The following is a 27,495-nucleotide window of genomic DNA, read 5'->3' on the forward strand; positions in this document are numbered from 1 at the left end:
CATAAAAAGTACCATGTAAATACCCTGAAAGTACCCAATAGTTTCACAATAAGGACCATGTAAATACCACCTAAGTACACCGTAAGTACTGTACTGTAAAATAAAGCGTTACCAATAAATCCTAAATCAAAAAAATGAGCTTCCAAACATTTGGAGCGTTACTAAGTTTAGTCTGTCTGCTCTGCTGCTGCGCGGCGTTCACATGCTGCAGCACTGTTTGCACACTTCGACTTTAATGTCGTAAATTTACGAGTTTTTCTCTCATAAATTTACCACTTTAAATCTCGCAATTGAACTTTTGTTTAATGACGTCGTACAAACCTGACCTCCTGTTAATCTGGGATTAAAAACACCACTCTCACATCACTGGGCTTCAATTAACATATTTATTACACTGTAAGAGAACAACAATACCAGAATTATACTGCAAAGTTTCACAGACTGACAGACCATAGTTTACAGCCCCAAAAAAAGAAAAAAAGAAAAAGGTCAACAAGAAACCACAGTTCTGACATAGTAGACTGCAAAGCTCTCCAGAGGACACTGACCCCAAGCGATAGTAAAGACCGCTTAGTGTCAGTCTACCACTAACCTGTGGTTTTCCTGTTTCAATTAAATATTGCACAACAACTTCAAATTATTTGAGTTTTTTTTTCTTCACAATAAATTTTTCTTTAAAAAAAAAGGAAAACATAACCCCTCCCACCCTCAAAACTTAGGTCATTTCTCCATATTTATGCTACGCTATGCACTGTTGGGCCTTAAGCCCCTCCAACTTCCTGGTGTTTCCGAATAAGCAGAAACTTTGCGAGTGTTCCCCTCCTACTTTCAAAACCAGGCATGCCTCAATCCTATTTTTTTTAATTTTTTTTTAAGTTTCACTTTATTTTAATTTACAGGCTTTTAATTTAGTAAATCCTCCGGCTGACAGAGAGACAAGCGGATTAGCATGTCTTCACAACAGAGAAAAAAATAAGAGAAAAGAGGGAAGATAAAAGGAGAAAATGATTTTTTTGTTTCTTTTTTTGTTTTACCCAAAACAGGAGTAGAGAACAATTTATTTAAAATTAGAACCTTTCTTTTTCAAATGCCACAGGCATAAAGAACGTAGCAAATGTCTTTTTTTTCTCATTTCTATTCATTTCTTCTGAGGTCTGCATTGTTACCAAGTAGTGATATGGTTTTTGCAGCTGTATGAGCTTTGACTTTGGGTTTTTATTTTTCTTGATTTCCTGTTCTCTTGTGCCCATTTGGTTTTGACTAGACCAGTCTCAGCGCCGCGACTGATGCTCTTATCGTGCTGTAAGAGGTAGAGTGAGACTTGTTTGCCACAGAGGAGTTTGTGGCAAAACACACATAGAAGAGGGAAGAAAAAACACACAAAGTAGCTGAAATATAACCTTTTGTTGTCTTTTACTCAGATTTTGCCCTGATAATAAATAACAAAGATGTTATTTATTGTGAATTTTAAACCTTGTTGGTGTTAACTTCTGAGAAGTCACATCTTAAGGTGTCAGACACCTTTTGTTTAGTTTTTTTTTTAACTGTTTGTAATATTGAGTGGGTTTTATTTTTGACAAGGAAGGAGACAAAAAAAAGAAAAAGCAACAACAGCCCAAAATATGTGCGGGCCACCACTTGTTCTTTGAGGTCAGAATTATTTGTAACGCGCTTCTTTGTAGCACCAAGGTGTGTGTGAAGTAAGTGCTCTATTTCTGCAAAAGAGAGGTTGTTTTAATTGGATGTTGGAAACCAATGATCCCATCTTTTTGATAAATGATCAAATTTGTGGGAAAATGAGCAGAAAAGGAATAAAAAAATGGTTTGTTAAACTATTCTGTCTCATTAAGTATTATTGCTCCAACTGACACTGCTTTGAATGGTCAAAATGTTTGATTTACGCCTTTTTTTTTTCAAAATGCAAACTAAAGGCTGTGACACACAGACACTATGTGCATTTTGCGCATATAGCACGGATGAAAATTGGTCACACGTGAATATACATGGAAAAAGTGAAGGAAGTTGTGGTCTCTCTGTGAAATTTTCACAGATGCATTACGAATGAATCACAGATAAAGCACAGAAGAAGTACGAATAAACCACGCAAAGGGCACATAGAATGTAGAACTTGAGTGATTTTTTGCGCTGTTTATATGCATTTCATTTGTGCATCAATTACATCATTTTAGCGTGATGTGTGCGCTGTATACGCAAGATAAAAGTTGTACATCGGTGGTACGCGTAAAAAGGTCTTTCGTGGAATGCCACAAATCTGCGTGTGCGTCTTACAAAAATCAGGCAAAATTGCGTAAGATTTACGTAATAATTGTGCACAAACTACATAAAATAGCCGTGAACGGCGTAATTCTCAACTGACCAAAAGAAGTGAACAGCTCAAAACCAAATTAATGCGAAGAGATGTGGGTCGAAACCCTTTACGAACATCTGCGCACATCGACGACTGACGAACGCAAGAAACACTTGTGAATTACGTAAATCACGCATGTATCATGAAAGTCGCACATTTCATACGTAGAAAATGCGCACAATGTACGTAGTGGCTGTGTGAAAAGGCTTTCAAACCTGCTTTAAAACTTGCAATAAATAAGATCACATGCAGTGAAACAAACAATAGGTGGACAAACCTCTGTTGAAAAAGTTGTTTAAGTCTGGATTTTGGTCCTTGGTGTCAGTCTTTGGCTGTTTTTGGTGTGTTTAGTCTTGTAATAATACTATGTTACCTGGTGCTTTTGCTGTGTTAAAGCTGTCAATGGGAGTCTACACCTCTGCATTTGGAAAATTCCTTTGTCAGAATGTTTTTTTTCTCTTTTTTTTTAATTTAACTTTTTTTTGGTTGTTTTGCAGTTTTTCCTCAAAAACAACAAATATTTAACAAACGTTGCTCAAATGTGCATGCACTGTCTGTAACTATTCAAAAAGAAAAGCAATATGACAATATGGCTGCTTAGCACGTGGAGTAGAAAAAATAAATGGATTTTATGCCTTTACATTTTCCCCACGCCCTAACAAAACAAACAAAAAAACATTACCAAAGACAAAAACAGTCAATGAATTATGGCTCCGTATCGACAACACGAGTGTTCTGCAAAAGAGGCATGCCAAAAGAACGTCCATGACAGTGCAAATACATTAATGGATGTCTCTTGTACAAAACATTTAGCATTCCACGCAACATGCTAGTTCTCAGAAAAAAATCTGGGTCAAGTAGCAGCTCTGAGATTTAGCTTGTGTCTTTTTCTTGAGGATGGGGAGAAAGAAAAGTTTCAAACTACAGGAAATCTATCACTTGCACAGAATAGAAAAGAAGCATGGAAAAAAATAACACTCCTTTTTTTTAATCTCTTTTTGCACTCGCTAGAGAAAAAGAGTTTTGAAGAACTGGAGTTGTGACTGAATTACTATGCATTTACAATAAGTTACCATTGGTGACACCACAGGACAGAAGTGTTAAACACTCCGATAAATACAGGAAGGAGGAAAAACAAGAGTAATGGGTATTTTCAAAGATGAAACAGGAGGGCATCAGCCAACCTCCACTTTATTGGGCACCAGCTCCAGTGGCTCATGGGTAATTTGACATCAACTACCCTCTCTTTCTGTTTGTTTGAAATGGACAAACTGGCAAAGTTTTGTCCAAGAATACATGACTATTTATTCCCCCTTTTTACATCCTTTTGTAAGGGTGTGGGGGTGGATTCGTATTTCCCAGCCCACTGACCTGGATTATCATTACAAGTGAGAAGGAAATAACATTGCTTGAACATCTGGCTCTGCCTGCAATCTGCTGCACATCTGCTCGTTTCACGGCGGTCTGTGGGCCGGAATTGCAACTCTCCCCTCCACAGGCAGAAAACGTATTTTTTATCATTGTTTCTATTAAGTACTTTTACCTAATCGTTCTTGATGCTACGTTCACACGGGTCTCAGAAATCTGTGTTCAAGCAACCACTTTCAATGACATGTGTATGGTAATGCACTTTTCAGGTTTCCACGTTCAAAACTCCTGCGTTCACGCAAGTTTCTACGTCCGTTTGTGGGATCTACGTACAAAATGGCCATTGGACGTATGTTGAGGGTTAAACTAGGTTGAACTTTGACCAATCAGGGACTTGAATTTGGTAGGGACGTATGGATGGTATCCCTTTTCATTCATGGAATTGCCAACCGTTTGAAAATTGATTATGTAGGAGGCATTCTTTGTGGTTTTTCGTGTATTGTAATCGGAAAAAAAAAAGCCTGCAGCGAGATTTGCAACATATGCATTGCTTTCACATTTTGCACCAAGCCTCTTCTAACTTTAGGCTAAGAATGCGTTCTTGAACGCACGACACACGCCCGTTGTGAACGTAGCATAACACCGACTTAAGATGTCTTGGTAATGTTGCACTGCCTTGTTGTGCACTCCAGGTGCAGCAGCTTCCAAATTTTGGGAATGAAACATCAAAGCATTTTTGAAAATGGGGATGTCTTGAGCTCCAGATCATCTTTGATCAAGTTCTTCGTATTTACATTAGCAAATGAGAGAAGCTAAGATGACGACATTAACAACAACAGGTACAACGACGAACAGACAGCAAGAATAGCCAAAGTGTATCAATAAAGGAGTGTTGATATTTAAATTCATTCATTCAAGACAAAGAATATCTTTGTGTTTCCTTAAAGTCACGTTAAGTCAATATGACCTGATTATGGATTTCATCTTCCTCCTTCCTTGACTCCTCTGCAAGACAGACAGAAGCATCTCCGTCTCTTTCTGTTGTTTTGGAATCTCGATCACAGTCAGGCTGTTTGAGGACAAGGGCCGGCCGCCGCACGGAAATCTCTTAGCGTGGTGTGCCCTCGAGGGCAGAGGAGGACGGGGTGCTGGGGGTTGATGAGCGGGGGGTCGCAGCAGGGGGAGTCGCAGCTGGACTCCCGGTACCACTGCTGGGGGTGCAGGCGGAGGAGCTTATGGGGGCAGGGGTTTCTGACCCTGGAACACACTGCTGCTGCTGCTGCTGCTGCTGCTGGCTGGACTGCTGCTGCTGCTGCTGCTGCTGCTGGGCCTGCAGGGTCTGACCGCAGACGTGGTGATGCTTCTCCCAGTCCTTGTGCTGGCAAAAAGAGCCGCAGTAGCGAGCCGTGTTGCAGCCGCTGCACGTCTCGCTGGCCTTACGACCACAGTTCCAACAGCTCTGAGGGACAGGTGGAGGCACAGTCAACCAATGCACTGAACCAGACACCTCTACTCCAATATTTAGGATATCTATATATATATCTATACGAAACATTGATGTAAAGTTATCAGTTAATGTAATTTTAACGGTTTAATGTGAGGTTTCAAATGACCATAACCATCCACGCATCTCTGTCAGGATCATGGGGGTCATTTGGAGCTTGGGGGGCAGTTTTGGAATCTCCAGTCAACCTCACCCACAACCCCCCCCCCCCCCCCCCCCCCCCCCCACACACACACACACACAAGGAGAACATGTAAACTCCACATAGAAAAAGCCACAGACAGTTCAGGTGATGTGCTTGTGGGCTTACCTCACTGGAATCCTCCTGCTGGTTGATTATGGAGATCGCATCCTCGGCTGCCTGACGCTTGGCCTCGGCAACCGTACGCTCCATCTTAGCCCGTTCGCTGCTGATAATCTCGTGAGCTTTGCGCTCGGCCTCTGACACGGCTTTCTGCAGCTCCGACATGGCCTGCCGCTTTACTTCATTCACTGCCTCTTCTGGAAATACATGAAAACAATACAGCTCAGTCCTCTAGTCCATCATCTTTAGTCTGCATCAGGTCAAAAAGCCACAAAAAAAAGCCACACCAATAATTTTGGTGTTAATCACATGTTCTTCTGGCATTTTCCTAAACATTAAGAAAATATATGAAGACAATAATAATAATGCTAAGAGTACCGGTATGTCTTTATCCAAATGGTTAAAAAATGTGTTTGAAAAAGAGCGTATTGTGATGTAGAAAATACAGTAGGAGGGCCACAAGCTCCAGAGCTCGGAGAAGGGAGGGGAAGGGGGGCTCCAACAGTCCCGCTCACAACGCAGAGGCAAATATTTGATAAACTACTGCAGCTCTGCAGAGACTATGTCCTAAACACTCACACAGGTATTTGGATTTCGGCTAAAAACGGCATCATGCACTTTGAAAACGCTTTGAAAGTAGATCAAAAGATAATCAGAGTGGGACTTCAAGGAAATACTACACAACATACACAGGATGCATGTTTACCAGCTATTAGCAGTTTTCAGTTGGTTGGAGTTAGTTATTGAACTTTGGGTCCACTTTTTGAGGAAATACTGTTTATATATAGGTAGTAAAATTTGTTTAAATTGTGTGAAAAGTCTTCAATGTAAAATGTTATCACACTTCTTCCATATCATACTTATGATTAGTGGGTTTGTTTTTTCAGCACAACTGAATGTTGAGTTATTACAAACCCAGGATTAATTATGTAATCTGTATCATACTTAATTGCACTATTTGCATTTTTTAAAATAAAACCTTTAATTGTGTTTTTCCCTGAAACACAAACTGCTTGGTTAAACAATGTCAGTGTCAATCTGCTTTTTTGCATTTAAATAACAATTTGGCACAAAGATAATCTCAACCTATTGTCTTTTTTTCAAAAAAGACAATGATTTAAATAAACAAGAACATCATTTGTATTTGTTTCTATAAAGAATATGGCACACATTCAACATTCAAATCAATTTTTATATTCGGAATTTCAGAAAAAAAAAGAAAGATTTTCTCAAACTTAACCAGTTTTTGTTCCCAGATCAAGAGAATAAGTCAGGATTTTAGAGATGAGCACAAACAGGTTAAAATGTATTTATACCCATGATTATGGGAGAAAAAACATTTAGCATTTTACAAGTTTAGCAGCTCTGTAACAGGATGTATGTCGCAGAGCAGAAGACCGCTAAGATTTAAGAGGAAATTATGTCTTTATTTACACCTGACGCAAACTCTAACTGTCTGCAGGGCTCAATAAAAAGTTCATCGATAAGTCTATAAGTCGAGTCTGTGGAGTTTAGAAAAAACGAGCAAAAATTGTGTTACTGCTTCAGTAAAACTATTTTTTCATAAATTCTTGTCTGTTTTCTTCTTGGTTTTGTATGTTGTTTCAGATTAGGATTGAGATTAGGGTTTTACAAACCTCACGACAGATAAGGTATTCCCTTATGTTCGAGAAGCATTTTATCAGTGGATCAATAAACCAAAAACCAACTCTGCTGGACTTTTAGAAATGTAAGAATCAGAGAATTTTTCCCAAACCATTTATTGAAAATAAAAAATAAATCTTATGTCATCAGTCATTAATTATACAGTCTATATGTATTTGTTTATTGGATTTACCAAACCCCACATATGAGTATTAAGCAGAGAAAATCTGACTGACTGTCAAAGTAAAAGCTTTTTGTTTGCTCCCATCAAGCCTTTAACTTGACTAATTGTGTACGCAAATTGGGCCATTTACATTTAAATTATGCATCTCTATTGTGTTGCTGCAGGCTGGTGTGGTTAAGGTGAAGGGGAAAAGCAGTAGGGCACTGTGCATAGTGCTTGAATTACAGACTGTAAACATTCTGCCCATGTCATACAGATGTGTTCATGGCTGCATTTCTGTGAGTTAAAAATTTTGCAATCCTTCTGCGGTCACAATTATTGTGTCTCTCCTGAGTGACTTTAGGCAAAAGGATTAGGAAGAAGTAAAAAATAGAAGTACTTAAATAGTACTTCTATAAAATAGAAGTACTTAAAAACATAAAAAGCATTGGGAAAAACTGTGCTGTATTGAAGGCCGTGTCACAAAGCCACTACGTACATTTTGCGCAATTTCCATGTTAGAAACTTTGGTCTTTCGTGATATATGCGTGCCATAAGTAATTCACGCGTTCCTCGCGTTCGCCTTTCGTCAATGTCCACAGATATCCATCAAGGTTTCAGCTGACGCGTCTTTATGTGAATGCGGTTTTGAGCTGTCCAAAAATTTTGGCTGGTTAAGAATTACGCTGTTTACGTGTATTTTATGTAGTTCACATGCAATATTTTTGTGAGCTTTGGCGTTGATTTATGTGTTCTTTGCATGGTGTTTCCATACTTCATCTGTGGTTTTAACATGATTCATTTGTGATACATCTGTAAAAAATTCACGTGAAGACCACAACTTTTCTCATTCCACGAATCTTTACATATAACCAAAACATGACTATAGAAATATGTGAATGTACATACAGTGGCTGAATGGCACAGCCTTTAAGCATTTTTCTAACACGAAAAAACTTTTTTTTGTTTGTTTTTTATAATCAACCGGCTTTTGTAAAGACACTATGATAGTTTATCTGCTCACAGATAAAGAATGATTGCTGTGTTGCTGAGAGAGTTGAACCTCGGTGCATAGAATTGTGATTAGACTCCAAACGCTTCAGATGGAAGATCGATCAAAGCTGATGAGGGAAAGAAGAGCGCTGGAGAGTGGACACAGTCTTGATGGTACGTCTCAATTCAATTTAAATGCATATTACTAGTTCTGAGTATCTCGCGCAGCCCACTTGCCCAAGCAAAGATAGCACTTCTTTTCTGCAACGCCTTTGAAATGTTGATATACTTTGTCGCGTGGAGGTAAATACAAAATGGGCAACTCGAGTCAACGTCGAGTCCACATAACCAGTTCTTGCTGTTTTGTTGCTCATATGTCATGGAACATGACAAACATGGAACATTTGCTAAACCCTATCAATATTCAAGACAAATTCACTATATTCTCTTTAACATACACATTTTGAGGAATCCTTGAAAAGAAATAGAGTAAGAAATGTTTTTTTAAGGCAATCAAGCTAAACTCAGTAGCCTTGTGGTAGAGTGTCTGTCCTGGGACTGGAAGGGAGTTCAAATCCACAGCCAAGTCATCCCAAAGAATCTAAAAATGGGACCCAATGCCTCCCTGCTTGTTGCTTCCTGAATGTGACTCACCCAGGGGTTGAGTCAAATGCGGAGAACAAATATCACACACCCAAGTGTGTGACAGCTAATGAGACTTTAACTTTGAATGGTTATTATCTCACACAACAAGCAGCCGCAGATTCCTGTTTCAAATTAAAGGTTGTTTTGGAGCAAAAATATGAGCATTAAAACAGCAGTGAGTAAATACAAGGTTGTGTTAGGAAGGGCATCAGGTGTTAAAACTCTCTGCCAAACCACCTGTGTGAATCAGCGAAAGATGATTCGCTGTGGCAACCCCAAGCGGGATAAGCCGAAAGGTGATCAACAACAACAGTAGTCTTGATTTTTAAAAGTCATAATTTGTCTTTGAGGAAATTTGAGAAACAATAAATTCAATTGAAAAGTATAAATTATAAATATGGACGTTTGGGTAGCTCACCAGCTTTCTTCCAGATTTCTTCAGGGACATAGCCAGACACCGGTCGATGTAGCAGCTCCCTGTGAATTTCTGAAGGAAGTCACAAATATCCAGTTACGGTACTGACGATTACCAAGCAAAATATGCATGAAGATTATTTTAGGTCTCTCTGAGATTTTTCCCCAAAGTCTGGGCGTGTTTCAGACAGGCTTGTTTGTTCCTCCCACATTCCTTAACAAAGTTTGAGGTCTGATGTTTTCAGAGTAGACTATCTGCCTTTTCTTGGGACTCTCATACATTCAACTTGTACTGCCAGTGTTTCATGATGGCTGGATGCATCTCTACCTGATGTTGTGTTTTCCTGCGCTGCGGGACTCTGCTGCCTGGACTGCCCACCAGCAGCCCCCTTCTTCAGCTCCTCGGCGTCGCTGTATCGTCGGATCCAGTAGTTGAGCTCCTCGCGGTCGGCCTCCTGGCACCGCCGCAGCACCGTCAGCGAGCGCCTCGTCTTCTCCACCATGTCCATGATGCAGTTCAGCAACTGAATGACAACGGAGACACATGCCGTGCTGAGTTCATGCAGAAAAGATGAATCCCATAAAGTAAATGCAATAAGGGTAAAGGTGGGGGGAGGTCCTGAACACATTTGCCCCCTTATCTTAGCATGAAATCTATTTAGGTGGCTTGCGGACAGATGCACATAATGAAGACAGGCAACTGAAATGTCTATCTGTAGCCATAAATTCTGTTTTTTATTTCAGTTTTTCATTTTCACATTCAAATATGAATTCATGACAACATCACAAAACCTTATCTACTATTCCAAACATTGTGAACCATCTAACAAAACTGACGTAAAGCAGGAATTAGACAAACATTTTTAGAAACAGAGTTAGCACAGAGTTGCATGTACTAGAAGAGTAAAAATCTGTCAGTATTACTCTATATTCCAGTTGTAACTACTTATTTCATAAATTAAAGTGTACAAACACTCACTGAAGGGGTCTTTAAGCGAATTTGATCAGTCAAAACAGGTTTCCCGTTCCGTACAATTTCATGTTCGTCCTAAACAAATCCATAATTGTTAAGTAAAATGGAGAAAAGATGGACAGAATGTATTGAAGGTGCTGCACACTAGCTAAGTCTAGAGGAAATGTTGGGTTATTTGTCAGGAAATAACAAGAAAATCTGTTTGAGTCATCTTTAAAGACCCACTCTGATCACTTTTTGATCTATTTTAAAAGCATTCCAAGTCGTCCTTAAATTACAATTTAACTATAATTATATATTTAGCCAAAATATAAATAAAAACTGTCATTTTCTAGGACATAGTTTCAGTAGACATTTGCCTCTGAGTTGTGGGCGGGTTTATTGGCACAGAGTAAGCCTGCCCCTACCTCCCGTCATCCATCTGTTTCCATGTTTTCGCACAAATTTACAGCCGCTCACACCCCCAACCTAATGTTATCGGAGCGACCAAAATGGCGAGCAATATTGTCGTCTTAATTAAAAACAAAGATGCATGGGGATTTCTTTGTCTACGAGTTGATGCATGAGAATGGAGCAGAGAAGGAGGACGTTTTTATTTCAAACTGCATTTTTTCGTCTGCTCCTGATTCACAATGATTTTGAATAAAGAAATACTTTTAAGATTCATTTTCTTTATATTTGTCCTCCATCATGTGAAAAAAATGCAACAACAACATTTTAATTATTTTTATCAGAGTGGATCTTTAACAAACTTAAAAACGTATCTGGTATGAAACATTTATAGAATGATTAAACATAAAAAAAAACGACTGTAGGGGATAATAATAAAAATGTTATTACTTTTCTTACATGGTCAAGGTGCTTCCACTCCTCTGCCCACTCTCTGTCTGTCAGCCTGTGGTCAATCACTTCCTCCTGTCTGCTTCCTGCATGCATTCCTGCAGAACGAAGGGGGGTGGGGGGTGATAGACAGATGAAAAGTCACGTAGATAACAAAAAGAAAAGTCAGTATCCATCATCCTCTGCTGAGCTTTTCATCTTCTTTTCATGTCATGTGGTACCCACCACCACCACCCTTCTCCATCCATTTCTGTTCCTCCTCCCCGCCCTCACTTTCCATATGTCTCTCGCCCCCTCAGGGTGAATGGATGAACTTTTAGTCCAGTAAACATTTATCAGAGGATGAGACATGGTAAATGTCTCCTCTATATTTAGAACAGTGACGGTCGTCGTTACAGTTTAACCACAGCCTCTCCTGTGGGGAAAGAAAGGTGGATGCTTTCATGGAAGGATGTGCAGGAATGGGCATCTCTCAGCTCCTCAGCTTTCGTTTGTACTGATGCTTCTTGTTACTTTTTACTCAAACAGTCATTTACGAGGCTAAATTTGACTAAAATTGACAAGGATTCATTTCGAAATGACCCTTTTTAGTGTTGACAAAAACAAAACTTGCGCCACATAAATTCAATATTTGGCTAAAAAACTATCATCTTGACTCGTTCCTGTCAAGATGTTCCTGACATTAAATCGTTCCTGATTTTAATGTACATGCAAATTGAAAGCAGGTTTTGCTGCTTTAAGGACATTTTCATCTTTCAAAACAATTTCAGCTTTTGTCTTTCTTAAAAAACGCAACTCTATCCAAAGCTCACCATTTAAAAGTGGTGAACACCTGTCTTTATATAAGTTAGGTGTGAAATTTCTGATTACCCAATATTGTTTTCTGGAAATCTAATCTTAGCTCTTTTAAGTCTCTCGGTAAAGTTAACATCTTGTTTAGAAAAGTCTTAATAGTATTTTAAAAATAACAATTCAATGAAAGACGTGCTGTTTCTGTGCTACTATAAATGCAGCACAACAAGAAAAGATTAAATAAACCTAGTTGTTGCCTAGAAATATCAGAGACATGGGTAAAAAAAGGATTACAAGAAAAAAAAGAAAGAAAGAAATCATCCTATTCTTCAAGATTTAAGTTAATTGGTTAACAAGTCAAGTCTCATGTGTCCCTCAAGTTGGAGTGGCAAATCTATTAATGTCCCAAACCATGATGGGACCTCCCCCGTGTTTTCCCTGATGTTGTATACAGCTAACAACCTAATGGAGTGTGGAAAGACCTGATGCATTTTTAAACCTTTATCTATCTTCTTAAGTGTTTCCAAAACTGCCATGTTTTTGTGGATGCAGACAAACAAATACTAAATCTAGAAATGTTCTCACCAATGGGCCGAGCTCTCTCCCGGATCTCTCTGTGATTTGAGGCAGGGTGTCGGTACGTGTCCCGGTAGTGATGGGCGATGGCCATGTCGTCTAGCCTGTAGTGCTGCGGAGGCAGTGGGCCTGGGTGGGGCAACCCGTTGGGTTGGTAGGAGATGCCATTGGAAGGGCTGAAGCGCTGGGCGGGGCTAATGGTGCACGGCCGTTTGCTGGGGTGGACATCAGGGTGCAGGGTGCCGTCTCGCTCAAAGCCGTTCTCTTTGGTTCTGTTGGGACACACAAAGATCCCTTTTTGAGTCGTCAGAACATGACACCAGATACTAAAAGGCAGTTTTTCTGGAATCCTTTGGGCGATTCTCTTTGACCACAGGTACGTTCTGCACAAGCGCAGTTGGCTCCCACAGACACGCGTGCAGACTCAGACGAGCAGTTTCATCGAGATCAGGTGGATTTTTGTTGGCCTGCTTTCGAAGATAAATGTGGCCAGGTGTTGGCGTGCACACGGGCGCGCACACATGTCTGTACAGACTTGTGTGTGTGTGTGTGCGTCTTCCCAGTTCAAACTTGCAAGCCTTCCCCACTTCCTTTCGTTTCCCCCTAGTTTCCACTCTCTGCTGCTTTTACCTCTTTTTTTTTTTCAAACCATCTCTCCCACTCCAATGAACAGATTGAACTTCCTAATGAGCTGTTTTTATGGGCTCCTAATGCTCATCCGCAGCTCTCCATATGCTCCACTCTTCCATTCGTCCATCTCCGTGTCTCCCTCGGCTCATTCCAGCCACCCTCCTCCTCCTCTCACCCCCGGCTTTCCTGCAGCAACAATGTTTTCATCTGCAGGTTCTAGTAAACAAATGCCCAGCGATTCACAGCCACCATAGAAACGGACTGACGACAGCTTCTGAAGTTAACTGAGGCGTGGAGCCAATTTCCATGCACACATTTACCAATCCTGTTAAAATCCTGAGCTTTCAGGCCAAAACTGGAGGACATCAGAAAATGCTGATTCTTGGATCTAATGATTTAAGATACAATCATTTGAATTTAATCACAGACGTATGAAATAACTAGAAATTAAAGCTTTTCAACAACTGTAGTCCGTATGTGATGGGCAGATAATAACGAGAGCCGGTTCTGTCCTGGGCTGCTGCCTTGACACCACCCAGTCCCTGAAATCCACCGCAGAGGCCCTGAGGAACTCCCTCAGCAACAGACTTTCACACCAACGTGCAGAAAAGAGCAAACATCACCCCCTCAGAGAGTTTCCCCTTTTGTAGAACAAAAATCATCAAAATATTAACCCTTTGCATTATTTTAAGCTGCATTTTATTCATGCAAAACATATTAAAAAATGATGTTTTCTCAAGCAAACATTTAAATATATTTTCCAAAAAAAGACTGTAGAAACAAAGAGGTGATTAAATATTTTGAAATGAAATGATTTATTGTTTTGGTACATTGATGACTTTTTCAAAAATAAAACCAAACCAAACAAATGTTTACATTTATAAACTTTGATTCAGTCTGTTTTGACTGACCTATTGAAATGTTTGAAAAGAAGAATCTGAATGCAAATTTTGCACAAAAATATCCCAAAACAGAGGGAAAATGTTTTACAGTTGTAACTGTAGCTAAAATTTAACACAGAGTGTGTTCCAGCCATCTTACTTTACGTGCAATCTCTGTTTTTTTTTTAAATTGGGAATTTGAATTTAATAGAAGCAGATTGTAGCCTGTAATTAAAAGCATCTATTGAAATTCCAATAATCTGACAGACCGTGTTAAGCGTGAGAACAGAGCAAAGGTAAGCAGAAACAGGAGGTGCTTAGCCAGCCATATTGGTGCTGGAGTCTCATCGGTATGTGTTATCAGCACATCTTCCTCAGGTGCACACACACACATGCACGCACGCACACACACACACACACAGCAATTTCTCACTGAATATGAATGCTAACATAGTTTTCCACTCACTGTGTTTTCTTTCCCACATTCACACGAATGTTCCCTTAAGCCCACTCCCCTCTCTCCCCTATCACCAGACGGCCTGCAAACAAGCCCTGAAAGGTCCGCCTTTTTCTATGCCCAGGGAGGAAAAAGGTGAGAATTACTTATCTCACATCAGCATTTTTGGCCTTCAGCAAGTAAAAAAAAGAAAAAAAAGAAAGAAAAAAAAAGTGCATTTTCTTTTCCCCTCATGCTTGCATTCAAATCTGTAGATTCCAAAGGGAATATTTCAGAAGACAATGTTTACTTGGAACTTGTGGCAAAATGCATAATAAAACAGCCACGCTTCTCAAATCTCACTAGATTGCTATTGTGACTTTCCAATAATCTCAGCAGGTTTTTATTTTAGAAGAAAAGCATAAAATAAAGTCATATAGAAAGTATCCAAACAGTTATTTCCGTTTTTCAACGTCTTCTTCTCCGTTTTGGCCCATTAATTGTGGGAGCCAGGAGCTGAGGTGTCCAATGGAGCACATCACGAGGCCCAGTGGCGCGCTGACAGACGCTTCCCATACATACATTTAAACATCCTACTGTTGCCTGGTGTTGGCTCAGCTCGTGTCTGTGGAGGAAAGCAGTTGCTCATGGGGATGCGGGCAGCCTCAAAGGGATTTATGCATGAGCTCAAATAATAGAGAGACAGAGCCGGAGCCGGAGCAACTACACCGTGTTGGAGATAGTAAGAAAATAATCCCAATGTGTTTCAATCCTGCAGCTGTCATTAGGAAAATATAGGATAGAAGACGCCCACCTGTCTGGTGTCCGTCTCTTTCCGTTTTCATTGACATCCAGCAGGAGTTCAGAGGAGTCCACGGGGGACGTGGTGCTGGTGTCCAGGAGAAGCTGCTCGTGCTGGGCCAGGTACTGGGCTGGGTTCTGCTTAGCCAGTCTGGCACAGTGCAGCAGTTCCCTCTGAAGCAGTGGCAGGTTGGCCTGTAGACAGACAGAATACGGAATTATAGAAAGCAATTTAATATAACAAAAGTTATACAAGAGAAAATATATATTTATTTGAAGCTTTTATGTTGAAAAGATCCCTGACAGGAAGAAGTATTAAAAAAGTTTTTTTTTAAAGAATTACCATTAAATCAGGGATTTCATGTTGCAGATACATCCCATTTAATAGGACTACTTCTTAAAACAAGACACAACATCCTTTTTTCCACTTTCTTATTCAACATGAAAAAACTAATTTGAGGTCACATAATGTTTGCTTGTCATCCTCCTCCTCTTGCATTAGCATCCATAAAGTTTTGCCTTCTACTTTCTTGAAAGAACTATTTTCCCAATCCCTCAGACACACAGTAACAAGGGAGCTGGCTTTCTTGCGTGGAGTTACAGGGACATGCAGGTATGTGAGCAACCACTTCAAAGACATCTGATGGGGTGCATTTCACAGCAAGAAGATGAAAGTCTTGCATCAGGAGGAGTCAGAATGAGAGCGGGGGCTATTTTGGTGAGAAACACTGCATGAACCTTTGGAGGGGACATCTTTGCATCTTTGTTTAACAGCTGTTAATGTTTCCCCTAAAAGAAAAGATCTATTTTCTTCCTACTACATGCACTGGAGCTCCTATTTGTCATAAGTAATAAAAACGAAACTCAGCTATGATTTGTTTTGGGGAATTAGGATGTTATAATCCCGCCTCAGTCGTTTGTTGGCTGATCTCGACTTTACCTGCCTGAGTTAATGGTCCTGTAATAGTTTATGATCATCATTAGCCTCTGGGAAAAAAATAAAAAGAGCAGAAATGGATTTAACCCCAGTGAACTCATCTTTTATTAATTAGAGGTCATCCTAATTAGCCGTAAGATGTGGGAGGCATTAGCTGAAAAAGGCAGAGTCCAGGAAAAGTGGATCACAGGAGGGGCTAAATCATTTTCCTCATGATGGAGTGTGTTGATTTCTTTCAGCAAAGACAGGCAACATCTGCACTCGAACCATGATTTACCCTGATTTCAGATTTCGTCCTCTTGTCAGACGGTGCCAAAGAAACCCATCAGAATGTGCCACTACCCGGATTTTCTGCACAACTTTTCTTTTTTTGTGTATTTCACCGTTAACCTGAACGTCTATGATTCTTATCGTTTTTTTTACCATTTCCAATCAAAACAAACAGGTTTCCTCCACTGCCTCACCCACTCTGATGTCTTCTAAACATGGTCCTGATGCTTTTTTTCTTATTTTGGAGGACATTCACAAAGAAAATGAATATTAAAATAGCATCTCTGAGTATTTCTTTATTCAAATCGTTGTGAATCAAGAGCAGATAGAAGAGTGCTCCAAAATTGCTCTGCATTTTAGTTGCACCGGCAATGTCAGGATGGGGTTGTGACGAGCTGTAAGCTAGTAGGAGAGAGTTTATTCAAAGGGATGATGGGAAATGGGGGCAATGGTCCCAGCCAAAAGTCAGAAGGGAATTTCTAATGAACTCCTGCTGCTCTGCAGAAACTTTGTCCTAGAAAACGACCACTGGGAATGCTTTTAAAGTAAATCAAAAGATGATCGGATCAGGCCTTTAATAAGCCTCCAGAAAAGTTCATCAGTGCAACGCACAAAGGCGGCGCTCTACTGTAACCTTAAACACAGAAACGCTGCAGCACTTCCCGGGTTAGCGGTGCCTGGCCAGCACATCACATCACACACTGTGTGGTTTCTGATTGCCCACTTCCAGTAAAGAGACTCCAAAAACAGTTTGTGGTTTAGCTTTCTGAAAGGGGGACAGGAGTTGAGTGGGTTTGAAATGTGGGGGGGGGTCAAATATGTAACATGAATAAAGAGCCCTTCATCACTGATGTGCATTGTTGCAGCTGTGCTGCATCCACCTATAAGAGCTTCCTAACACCTCCAACCGCTCGCTGCTGCCATATGCTCGCTGCCATTAAAGACGCCGCAGTGGGAAGACACTAAAATTAGACTAAGCAAAGAGGAGCAGAAAGGGAGCGAATGAGGGAAAAAAAACCAAGAGAGTTGCATCTTTGATTCCTCAACCATCCCAGTGATACACTAACCATCTGGTGAGGAGGAAAGCAGAGCGGGAGGATGGACGGAAGGGAAATGGCACAAAATGTGAAAACAAGGATAAAACTTCACGATGATTGGTCGAAGTTGCGAAGGAAAAAAACCTGTGCTTGGAGAACCAAAGAACTTTTCTGTGCTGCAGAACCTCAGAGGATTAAAAACTTGTAAAAGCTCGTCTGCAAATGCAGACGGGGGAGCTCGCAAGCTCCATCAAGCAGATGATTTCGTGTTCTCACAACATTCACCTGCCTCCCCTGGACTTTAGCAGACAGACCATAAATGGAAAAGAAAGCAGAAGATGTAGATGAGCAAAGAAAGAGCAGAAGTGATGTAAGTCAGAGCAAAAGCCCGGTAAAGGATGGAAGGAAACAGCCTGCATGCGCAGACTGTGGTACAGGTTTGGCCTGTTTCTGTCCTAACCAGTGAGATATCGATCTCAGCTTCAGCTGATGTCAGTCCGGATGACATCATCTGAACTCTACAGAGCATCCCTTCGTCCAGATCGAATTCCTCACTTTTGACTAACAAAAGCAAACACGCTAAAATTTTCTCCAGCCTCTTCAGCGGCGGCTCGGCAAGCTTTTGACATCCAGCAGTGGTTTGTTATTTTAACCAAAACACACATAAACAACCACTTTGTGGATGCAAACAAAGAAAAGCCATCCTACTTCATCTTCAGTCAGGAACGTAGACAGGAGAAGAACTGTCGTGAGTGAATGACTATGGCTGGAGTGGATGATCATATATGGTGCTAATGCCTGAAAAATGAGATGTGTTTCCTGAAAACCGTGGTCTGGGGGGTGGGGAATGAAGAGTCGATGACAGAAAAGTGAACTAACAAATCTTTCCAGATTCGACTGCTCTGACAGTGCGGCGCAGGTTCGTTTGTAGTAGTGCACAGTTGAGAATTTACCTTCAGAAAGGGTATTACAAAAGGCCGCAGGGGAAAGTTGGTGGCTTCTTGGAGCTTGGAGTGAAATTCCTCGATGGTGAGCGTGGAATTCTGAAGTAGAGGAGAAGAAAAAAACACACATCAACGCATGTGGAAGGCATTACATGACAATATTACTCATTGGAAGCTGGCTGTTTGCTGGCTTGGAGTGAGCGGTCTGGTTTTTGTAATAGGAAACAGATGGAGAAGAGCTCGGTCAAAAAAATCGGCAAAACAAGGAGACACATCTCCTTCAGTTATTAAAACAATAAAACATGTAGGAGTCATAGAAAAGAGGATTAGTGGCTCTTTTTAAACAGAAAAGTCGGTTTATTTTCTGCTCCCTTTCCCAGCTTCATCTGATATTTGATATGTGCTTTTCTTTTCTTTTTTTGTGGCATTAATAAAACATGAACGCAAAGAGAAAATAGCCTTTTTTTCAAAATATTAAACAGCCTATAACTTTTATCTGAGATTTCTTTCAAAATAAAAGACTTCCTGTGTCACGTAGGATCAACTCAATGCAGCAAATATAGTAGAATAGTCTAAAGTCAGCAGTGTAAATAAAAAAAAATATATCAGCATATATATCAACAGTTTATTTTATCGTTTGTGGTGCATTTCAGTCAGAAATGTGTAATTCTAGACAATTAAAAATAAAATTAGAGCTACTTAAGTAACCCATATTATATTTATTTAAACATGAGGTGCACCTAAAATCCTTGAATTTGTTCAAATATAGAAAAAATTTGAATTCTGGTTGAGCTTTCTGACCTCCAATTAAATCGGTTAGTTCAAAAGGGGCCCACGTCCACAATTTTTCTAAATAGAGATATTATATGTTCTATTGTCTTCAAGGGAAACGCTATCTGATTATGTGCAAGAAAGTCCAAAGTCTGTTGTAATGTGCTGACTATGCTTGACATTTAAAGTGCATTAAGTGCAAAATTCCTGGACTTGGGCCTCTCTTGCATGGGTTTTGCGTAACCCTTGTGCTATCCTAGGCACTTTAACGTTGGGAGTTGGGTCATCTAGACCCACTAGACAGTGCTCTGAACCTTTTTTCTTGGATGAAGTGGATGATGACCATGGATTCCATGAAATCTTTCCACCTTTATCCACCTTTGTCATGGTAGGAATAACACGTTAATGTAAGGGTGGTTATAGGATAGCACGAGGGTTAGATGGCGGCGCTAGTTTTCCAGTATGGCAGCGACCCTGTTTAATTCAAGAAGGGCCCAAGTCCAGAGACTTTAGTTTGCTAGTCCTCTGAAATTATAAAAGTGAGGTGCTTCATATTATAGCATTTGTAAGCTATGAACTGGTGCTAAATCTGGATAAAGTATTAATCATTTGGTGTAGCCTTCCTTTAAGCTATGCAATTAAATTCATTTCCTGGAAAAACAAACCTCTTGGACTTGGGCCCCGTTTGAACTTACCGGTTCAATTGGTTTTCTGTGGTACATGAAGCTCAAAATAATCTGTCATAATGTTCTAGTATGAGTTTGTGAAACGTACTGTCCTTCAGCTGTTTGTTAACGAGTTGTTGCTTATTTAGTTTTTACTTATTACTTGACAGTCACTTTTGAAGTTAAAATGTTTTATTTTTTTAACCAGAGAGCCATAATGGAGCCTGAATGAAAAGATGCCAAAAAACGATTCCGTTTTGGTCCTTTTTTATCCTTTAGTGCAGAGCTAGGACATTGTGCATCTCTTCATTCTGGAAGACATCTGCAATGGTAGCCTTGAGTTAACTAATGCACAACCTTCTTTTTCTTTTTTTTTTGAATTCAGGGTCACCTCTGCATGCCAGCAAAACTTGCATTCTGCCCCCAGATGCCTGTTACCTCGTGCAACCATAAAAACATGTATGTTCACATACGTGCATTTCCCGTTGTATTGTTCCTACATTAATAGCTGGCAATGCTGTTTGAAATATTAATCATGGAAGAGTGAAAATAGAAGGGGAAGGAAAAGATAACAGACAAACATGGGGAGAAGGTGGGCGGGAGGGGGGATCAAGCGAAATGGAGAACATAAAAAAAGCAGCAGATATTATTTTTGCCTCCCCACACCCTCAGTGTTATTTCCCAGACCTGAATTTTGTTACATTCAGCCTTACATCTGTTCACCCAGATTGCATCGGGGCTGTTCTTGACAGCCAGCGAAACCTCCCGAGCCTCCCTGTCTCCCTCGCCTCTGCACACAACTAGCTAATTAACAGTGTCACTCTTTTCAGCGAGGCAGGAGGAGGAGGAGGAGGGACGGAGAGACAGGGAGAAAGGATGGGGGGAAAAAAGAGGAGGGGAGCTGTGCGAGCCAAAAGGACGCAGGAGAGGCGTGCGCGCATGCAGACGGTGAGAAAAATAAACACGGCGAAGCCAAAAGCGGGTTATGCTCTGTGTGGGTAATTAAGAAAACAACAACAAAAAGATATCTCCTCGGCATGCTCCCTGCATCTCTCAATCACTATTTTCTAAATCCCTCCTATCTCTGATCACAGAGATGTGCAATAAATCCTCAGATTTGCACAACGCTTGCATTCAATTGGCCTTGATTTGAAAGCTTCCAAAAACATCTGTATCCTCAAATCTCTGTGGGAGAAGTTTGTTTTTCTGCAGGATCGATTTGTGCAGAAATGTACACATTTTTTTGGTAAACAAAGTATTGCAAGCATTTTCACCGCGATGTGATTATTTTGTTTTAGCAAATGTCCTGCAGCTCAGAGGATCACTGTTTTGAATAAATCACAGATTTTCTTGTTTTTTTTAGCTTTTCTTTCTATCAAAGCTGCTGTCCGACACACACGGAGAATTTGCGTTGTAGCCGAGGATTATGGGAGCTGCTTCAATGCTGCCCCTCTGAAATGCAGGAGACTGCAAAGTCATTTTACCAAAGTACAGACATAGATAAAAACATGGAAAGAAAACCCTCTACAGATTTGAAGACTGTGTGGAAATGGCTAATTTAAACAATTTGTGAAACTAAATAAAGATCCCCCTTTCACCATTCCAGATTGGATAAACGCCTCATATGTTTTTTTTAACGTGTTCTGGTGGGATTTTTGTCATGATGGAGGAGAAATTAAGATTAAAACGGACTAATTCTTTATTCAAATCATTGCTCACCCTTTTTGTGGCACCACACTATTGCTGCTCTGCAGAAACTATGTCCTCGAAAACGACACAGGTGTTTGGATTTTGCTTAAAAAGGGCATGATTGTGATTAAAAGACAACTGGAAATCCTTTAAAAATAGATCAATAGATGTTTAGAGTGGAACTTTAAACGCTTGTTCTTGCGGCTGCGTAATCACTGAACTCTTTTCCATAATTTTTCCTATTTCAGAAATCTTCTGAACGGAAGCTGCTTACCACCAATCCCAGCACTAATGTGCGGACCCGTTCGCCGATTTCCGGTGAGATGTCGTTTCCGAACTGCTGCAGGGTCGTGAGGAAGCGCTTGAGCTTGCTGAGCTGCCGGGCGCCACAGGCCGGCGGCAGCTGCTGGTTGGCCAGGGAGGACGAGGACGAGGAGCTTGGGCCGTTGCTGTAGCCGTTCGGAGGGGATGGAGCGCCGTTGAGCGCCGTCGGGGAGTGGCTACTGCCATTGGTCACTGCAAAGACAGAATCTTCTCAGATTAGCCGTTCTGTCTTTCACATCAAAGGGGCCCTGGAGACTGATTTGCATCCCCGGCTTTGGCAGACACCAAAACCATGTGGAAACATCCACTATCCTCAACATTTGTTTCCAATTGTCGTTACCCCCCACCCCCACAGACACACGCACACACACACTCAAACAAACACACACACACACATGAGCACATTCTTCTTTTGGAGACACACTGCCTCCATCTCCACCTCCTCTCTCCTGACAGTCTAAACAAGCTGGGACTTTGTGACCCCCCGTTGCGCTGGAGTGCAGGGGCCCTGTGTTAGTGTGTGTGTGTTGGGGGGGGGGGGGGGGGGGTTTGTTGGTGGTGGTGGTGGGGGGTGGTAACACAAAGAGATACAAAGCAGCATAAAGCCCTCTCTCTAATGAGATTAGGTTTCGACTAGTGATCCACCCACTCCCCCTCTGGCCGCCGTCCAACGCCGCTACTGTAAAGAGATGAGAGATGCTCAAACTGCATCTGCTAACAATTACGTTGGAGGGAAATCAAAGCCCACAGCTTTGTTAAAACCTCTGGCATGTGAATTGAGGGAGCTGGGCCCTTCCTCCCTCATTGCACAGAAGCCTCGGCTTTAATTGTGGAGCTTTTTTTGGTGGCAAAAAGAGACAAAAAGTAGGAGAAAGTAATGAAAATAGGCAGAGGTTGAGACTGGGGATGAAGGAAACGCATTACCAACACCCACATGAACGCTCTGAGCCACAAGGACTCTGATTTCTTGATTCTAGTGCTCTTCATGGAAGTGGTTAAGCATCTACTTCTGAGAGAAACACGAGGTATAATTTGTTCATCACAAGTGATGTGTGCATCATGGTAAAGCTCCAGCAGTTTACAAGAATCTGTGTTGGTGAACTAGTTAGAAAAGCTCAGACCCGCCATCCTTATTATATTGTTCAGTTTCCGTTTTCTTTACATCGTAATAGTTTTCCGGTTGATGACTTCACGCAATAACAAAAATAAATTCTGCCTTGGCATGCAGAAACCATTGACTTTATAGGAAACAGTTATTTGCCAGGGGTGTTTATTGGCAAGAGTCTGAGAGTCTACGATATGTATCCTGATACACGTCTAACGATATGATGCGTTTCGCGATATTGTACTGGAACACATTTTCTTTTTTTTCTCTTTTTTAAGAGTATGACTTAGAAAAAAAAACTCTACTTGAATTGGAATACGCCTTTCATTGTAATAAAACGGTAAAATTCATTTTATTTAATGATCCCAACGTCAAGCCCTGCAACTGTAACTCATATACAAGTTGCTTTCACACAAACAAGTTCATATTGCTTCACTGAGCTGCTCAAAGAGGCTCAGTGGGCGGAAAACAAGAGTCAGACGCTGACGAGCGCTCATAAATAATTAAATAAATACCGTTTGGACAACATTTTGAATTGATTCAAGTATCACCAAATCAAATATCGCGATGTATTGCTGAATTGATTTTTCCGTACACCCCTAGTTATTACTCAGTCATTAGATTTGTTAGAATAACCATTCTTGCTCTGCTAGCTTTTTTTTTTCATGTTCTTGCTAATCTCATTTTTTTCCCCCTCATTCTTGCTGTTGCGCAATATACTAGCACTAGCAAGTAGACGGTCTCACATCAAACGATTCATTGACAGATTCTCCCGAGCCCGCTTTGAGTGGAAGGGCTTCTGGTTGCCATGGAAATGTAGACTCAGACCGACTCGGACCAATCACTGCTGAGTGATGATTCTGCGAAAAAAATGGCGACTAAATTGACTTAATTTGGCTGGAACCACAACTAAGTCATTTTTTTAGGGGTGACATCACATCCGGTTCTCACATACAGTCAGTGGTAGAAACAAGGCCTGCACAAGAAATCAGAAATTTACTGTGAAGACGTGAAGAGTCGTGGATGGGGCCCTTTTATGTTAGATGCCCGCCTCCCATTCAGAAGTGGATTGTTTGAAGTTTAATTTAAGTTATGTTGACTTTTATTTAAATAAAAGTGTTGCAGTGAAATAAAATTGATATATTAGTGTTAGTTTAGCTACTGTTCATGCATGGCAAGTCCCATCGTTACCACAATATTGATCACTCATATCGTGCAGTAGAAAAACAGTAGAAACCCGTTTTTTTTACTCACATGTGGTGGGTGTGTAGGAGCTGTTTCGGGGTGCTCCTTGCATACTGGGTGGGGGTGGCATAGTAGGAGGGGTCAACCTGGACTGTGTCTTGACGTCCACAGGTGAGTCGGGCATGGTGGAGCGCTTCCCAGTGCGATCTGCGCAGAGAGAGACATCAAGTTTAAAGGTCGTAGGGCAGAATGTTTTTTTTCCTAAACTGAATGGGACCCCCTGATTGGGTTTCTCCTCATTTTCACAGCCTTCCCTTCTATGATTATCAGCAAAAGAGTTTTCTCCTAACAATTTCATTTTTTTCCCTTTTCCATCCAAAACCAGTGGTTAAAAAACAGTTTTTACATAACAAGCGGTTTAAACTAAACAAAGGTGGACCTTTTTCTTTTCAAAATATCAATTCTGATGCTAAAAAATGATAATAAAAGCTACTTTTTGCCAATGAAAATACATCAAAAGATTACTTTATTCATGGGTTTAATAAATTATTATTGCAATCATTTTTTAAATGCATGCAATTTAAAAAATTGAGCAGCAGCCTGATATGTGCATCCAAACAACAAAACTCTCACACAAATGTGACAGAATGTTTCATATTTCTGACCTGAGAGAATAATTAAATAAAGGTTTAATCTACAGTATAAGACTATAAACAGACTATAAACTCCAATAGATCAAATGCAGTAAATATTGTTGTTTATTGTTTGGGTTGTTTGCCTGTCACATCCCAGCCGATGATGGGTGACACGCCCGCACACGCTCTGACTATCAAATGAGAAACGAGGGGAGATGTCGGAGTTTCACAGAGGCATGGACACCTGAGAGCGGAGCGTAAATCTGAGTCTCATTCCACCACCATCTGTGCCACCCAGAATGCCATCTACACACCCCCTTCCCGTCAACAACTAATAACCGGCAGAGCTCATTATACTCAAACTAATGCACAGACGTGATTGTGCCCTAATGCTGCATCTCTTGGTAATGCACATACATCTGGTCAGGGGAAAGACGTGAGAAAAAGTTGACAAAAAGGGATGTCAACTGTCGTCCAGTGGATTCTGCAGATAAACGGCCTTCTGAACGATATGGGAGCAACATGAAGGCGTTTCAGAGTCCTGCCGTGGCACTCGGACAAGGAGGAGATCTATCTCACAGCAGGATGTGGTAACAGCCCTGAGACAACACCCTGTTATCAAACGCCGCCTCTGTGAGGCATTCAGGAGAGGAGGCTTTCCAAGGTGAAGCCAGGGCGGGGGGAGAAAAGACAAGGGAAGGGAGGAGTTGCAGGGGAAACAGCAGTTCTGAGGGTGACAAAAGGAACTTTGGGGTAATCACCAAGTGGAAATGTGAAACACGCTTTCATGGAGAAGACGCAGCCTCACAAGAATCAGGGTGGTGATGTTCCACAAACAGGATGTGTCAACTTTCCCAGGAAAAACTTTAAACCGTAACTCAGGGGTCTGCAGCCTGGTGACTGGTTAACCCTTGTGCTATCTTAGATGACCCCACCCTTCCATTGACGTGTTCTCCCTACCATGACAAAGGTGGATAAAGGTGGAAAGATTTCATGTAATCCATGGACACCAGTGAAGATCACAAATCATTGAAGAAAAAAGGTTCAGAGCACTGTCTAGTGGGTCTAGATGACCCAACTCCCAATGTTAAAGTGCCTAGGATAGCACAAGAGTTCCAGAAACAGAACATGTTTTTAAAATAAATAAAATAACTGTAAAATATTTAATTAGTAAATTAATTCACACTTTAATCAACTCATTTCCAAACAGTTGAAAGAGTATGTATCACAAGTGAAACTAAATTAGGGATTTTCACTGAGTTTTGAGTCCCTGTACCACAGAAAATCAATAGAAGGTCAGTAAACGTGAGAAGAATTAAGGTGGAATTAGTTTTATTGCACAGATTTAAGGATTTTAAATATGCCTTATGGGTAAAAAATACAGTAAGATTCACCAAATTAGCTCTGGTTTAATTTTAGTTTGTTAGATTTACAAACGTCTGTCTCAGTTGCAGCACAAACGGTAAAATAAACTCTTTTTACACTACACGTATACTACTACATTTGTAGCATAGAGATGATCCTATATAAGTGACAGATGGTGTCTTATTTTGAAAGGAAGTCAACCTCTGGCAAGAGTTACAAATAATTTCATATTTTGAAAAACAAAGGCTATTTTAGGTTTATGTTTATTTTTACCTTAAACCAACAAAATACCTATATTCATCATGATAGTAACAATAACATAAATGCAAATCTATGCTTTTATTTTTCTAAAGGTTGACGTGGCTCCTATTGGGTTGCAGTCGGCAAGAAATTGACCCATATGGGTGAAAAATCAGGAAAAAAAAACAATTTCTGACATAAAAACCATGAATTAGATTATGTCTAACAGGTAGGAATAATAAAATAAATGTCTTCAAGCAGCTTTTTAAAATAAATTTACTTCTTCTGCAGGTCAGAACAGGAACACTCTCGCTGGCAGTTTGAAAGTGCTTTGCTCCTTCCTTTTTTGTCCAGCGGGGAATAGACAACATGAAAACTGCAACTTTACAGACACAAATCCCCAAGATCCATGGAGTGGAAAAGAGGGAAAAAAAAACCCCGAACTTTTCCAGACACAATCTTCTGCTTTCAAGCGCTGGAGGAGTTGAAGGTCTCGGCGCCCTGACATCTATGTGTAGAAGATTACTGAAAAGCAGATTCTTAAATCATGATTTAACGACCTGACAATAAATCCTGAGGGAATTCACCGTTAAACAAAGTTAATGGGTCTTATTATGGCCCAATAAACAGCCTGGCATAGTTGGAGAAGACAAGAAGCCGAGCGCAGCGTGAGCAGAACCAGAGCAGAGGTGAGGGAAGAAATATGACCTAGAAAGCAGAAAGGAGAAAAGGTAAGAAAGGAGTCAACGGACAGATTCGCCAAGTCTTCCTACTTTAATACTGTTTCTCAACCATTTCCCTCCGCTTTGCCAACCCCAACTGACCACGAAAAGGTTCACCGCCATCCTTTCACCACCGTAAAAAAGTCTGGAGTGTTTATTTTCTAAACTCAGAGCCGCTTGTGGAAACATATAGTCTTACCTGTGGCTGGTAGCTATCATATCCCCAACGCCCGCCTGCAAAGTGCTCTGTAAAAATACAGGCTAATTAAAAATG

The 27,495-nt window shown here is 40.7% G+C and overlaps 1 protein-coding gene across 5 annotated transcripts in view; it reads right to left on the minus strand.

The window, feature by feature from the left end:
• Window positions 1-372: 372 nt before the first annotated feature.
• runx1t1 (RUNX1 translocation partner 1) overlaps window positions 373-27,495 on the minus strand; it is a 69,590-nt gene continuing 42,467 nt past the window's right edge. For 2 of the 5 annotated variants that reach the window (XM_023960155.1, XM_023960153.1), the window contains exons 2-12: window positions 24,329-24,466; window positions 21,920-22,161; window positions 18,530-18,619; window positions 15,346-15,527; window positions 12,594-12,856; window positions 11,217-11,314; window positions 10,383-10,451; window positions 9,732-9,927; window positions 9,408-9,476; window positions 5,551-5,741; window positions 373-5,195 (exon numbers count right to left, since the gene is read on the minus strand). In XM_023960155.1, coding sequence (XP_023815923.1) covers window positions 4,845-5,195; window positions 5,551-5,741; window positions 9,408-9,476; window positions 9,732-9,927; window positions 10,383-10,451; window positions 11,217-11,314; window positions 12,594-12,856; window positions 15,346-15,527; window positions 18,530-18,619; window positions 21,920-22,161; window positions 24,329-24,443 — 1,866 coding nt within the window. In that variant the 5' untranslated portion in view covers window positions 24,444-24,466 and the 3' untranslated portion in view covers window positions 373-4,844. The remainder of the gene's footprint in view (window positions 5,196-5,550; window positions 5,742-9,407; window positions 9,477-9,731; window positions 9,928-10,382; window positions 10,452-11,216; window positions 11,315-12,593; window positions 12,857-15,345; window positions 15,528-18,529; window positions 18,620-21,919; window positions 22,162-24,328; window positions 24,467-27,495) is intronic. The other 3 variants (XM_023960154.1, XM_023960157.1, XM_023960156.1) reach the window with 3 other exon arrangements.

Source organism: Oryzias latipes, chromosome 11 (assembly GCF_002234675.1).
Source record: "Oryzias latipes chromosome 11, ASM223467v1".
In the NCBI taxonomy this organism is placed as follows: domain Eukaryota; kingdom Metazoa; phylum Chordata; class Actinopteri; order Beloniformes; family Adrianichthyidae; genus Oryzias; species Oryzias latipes.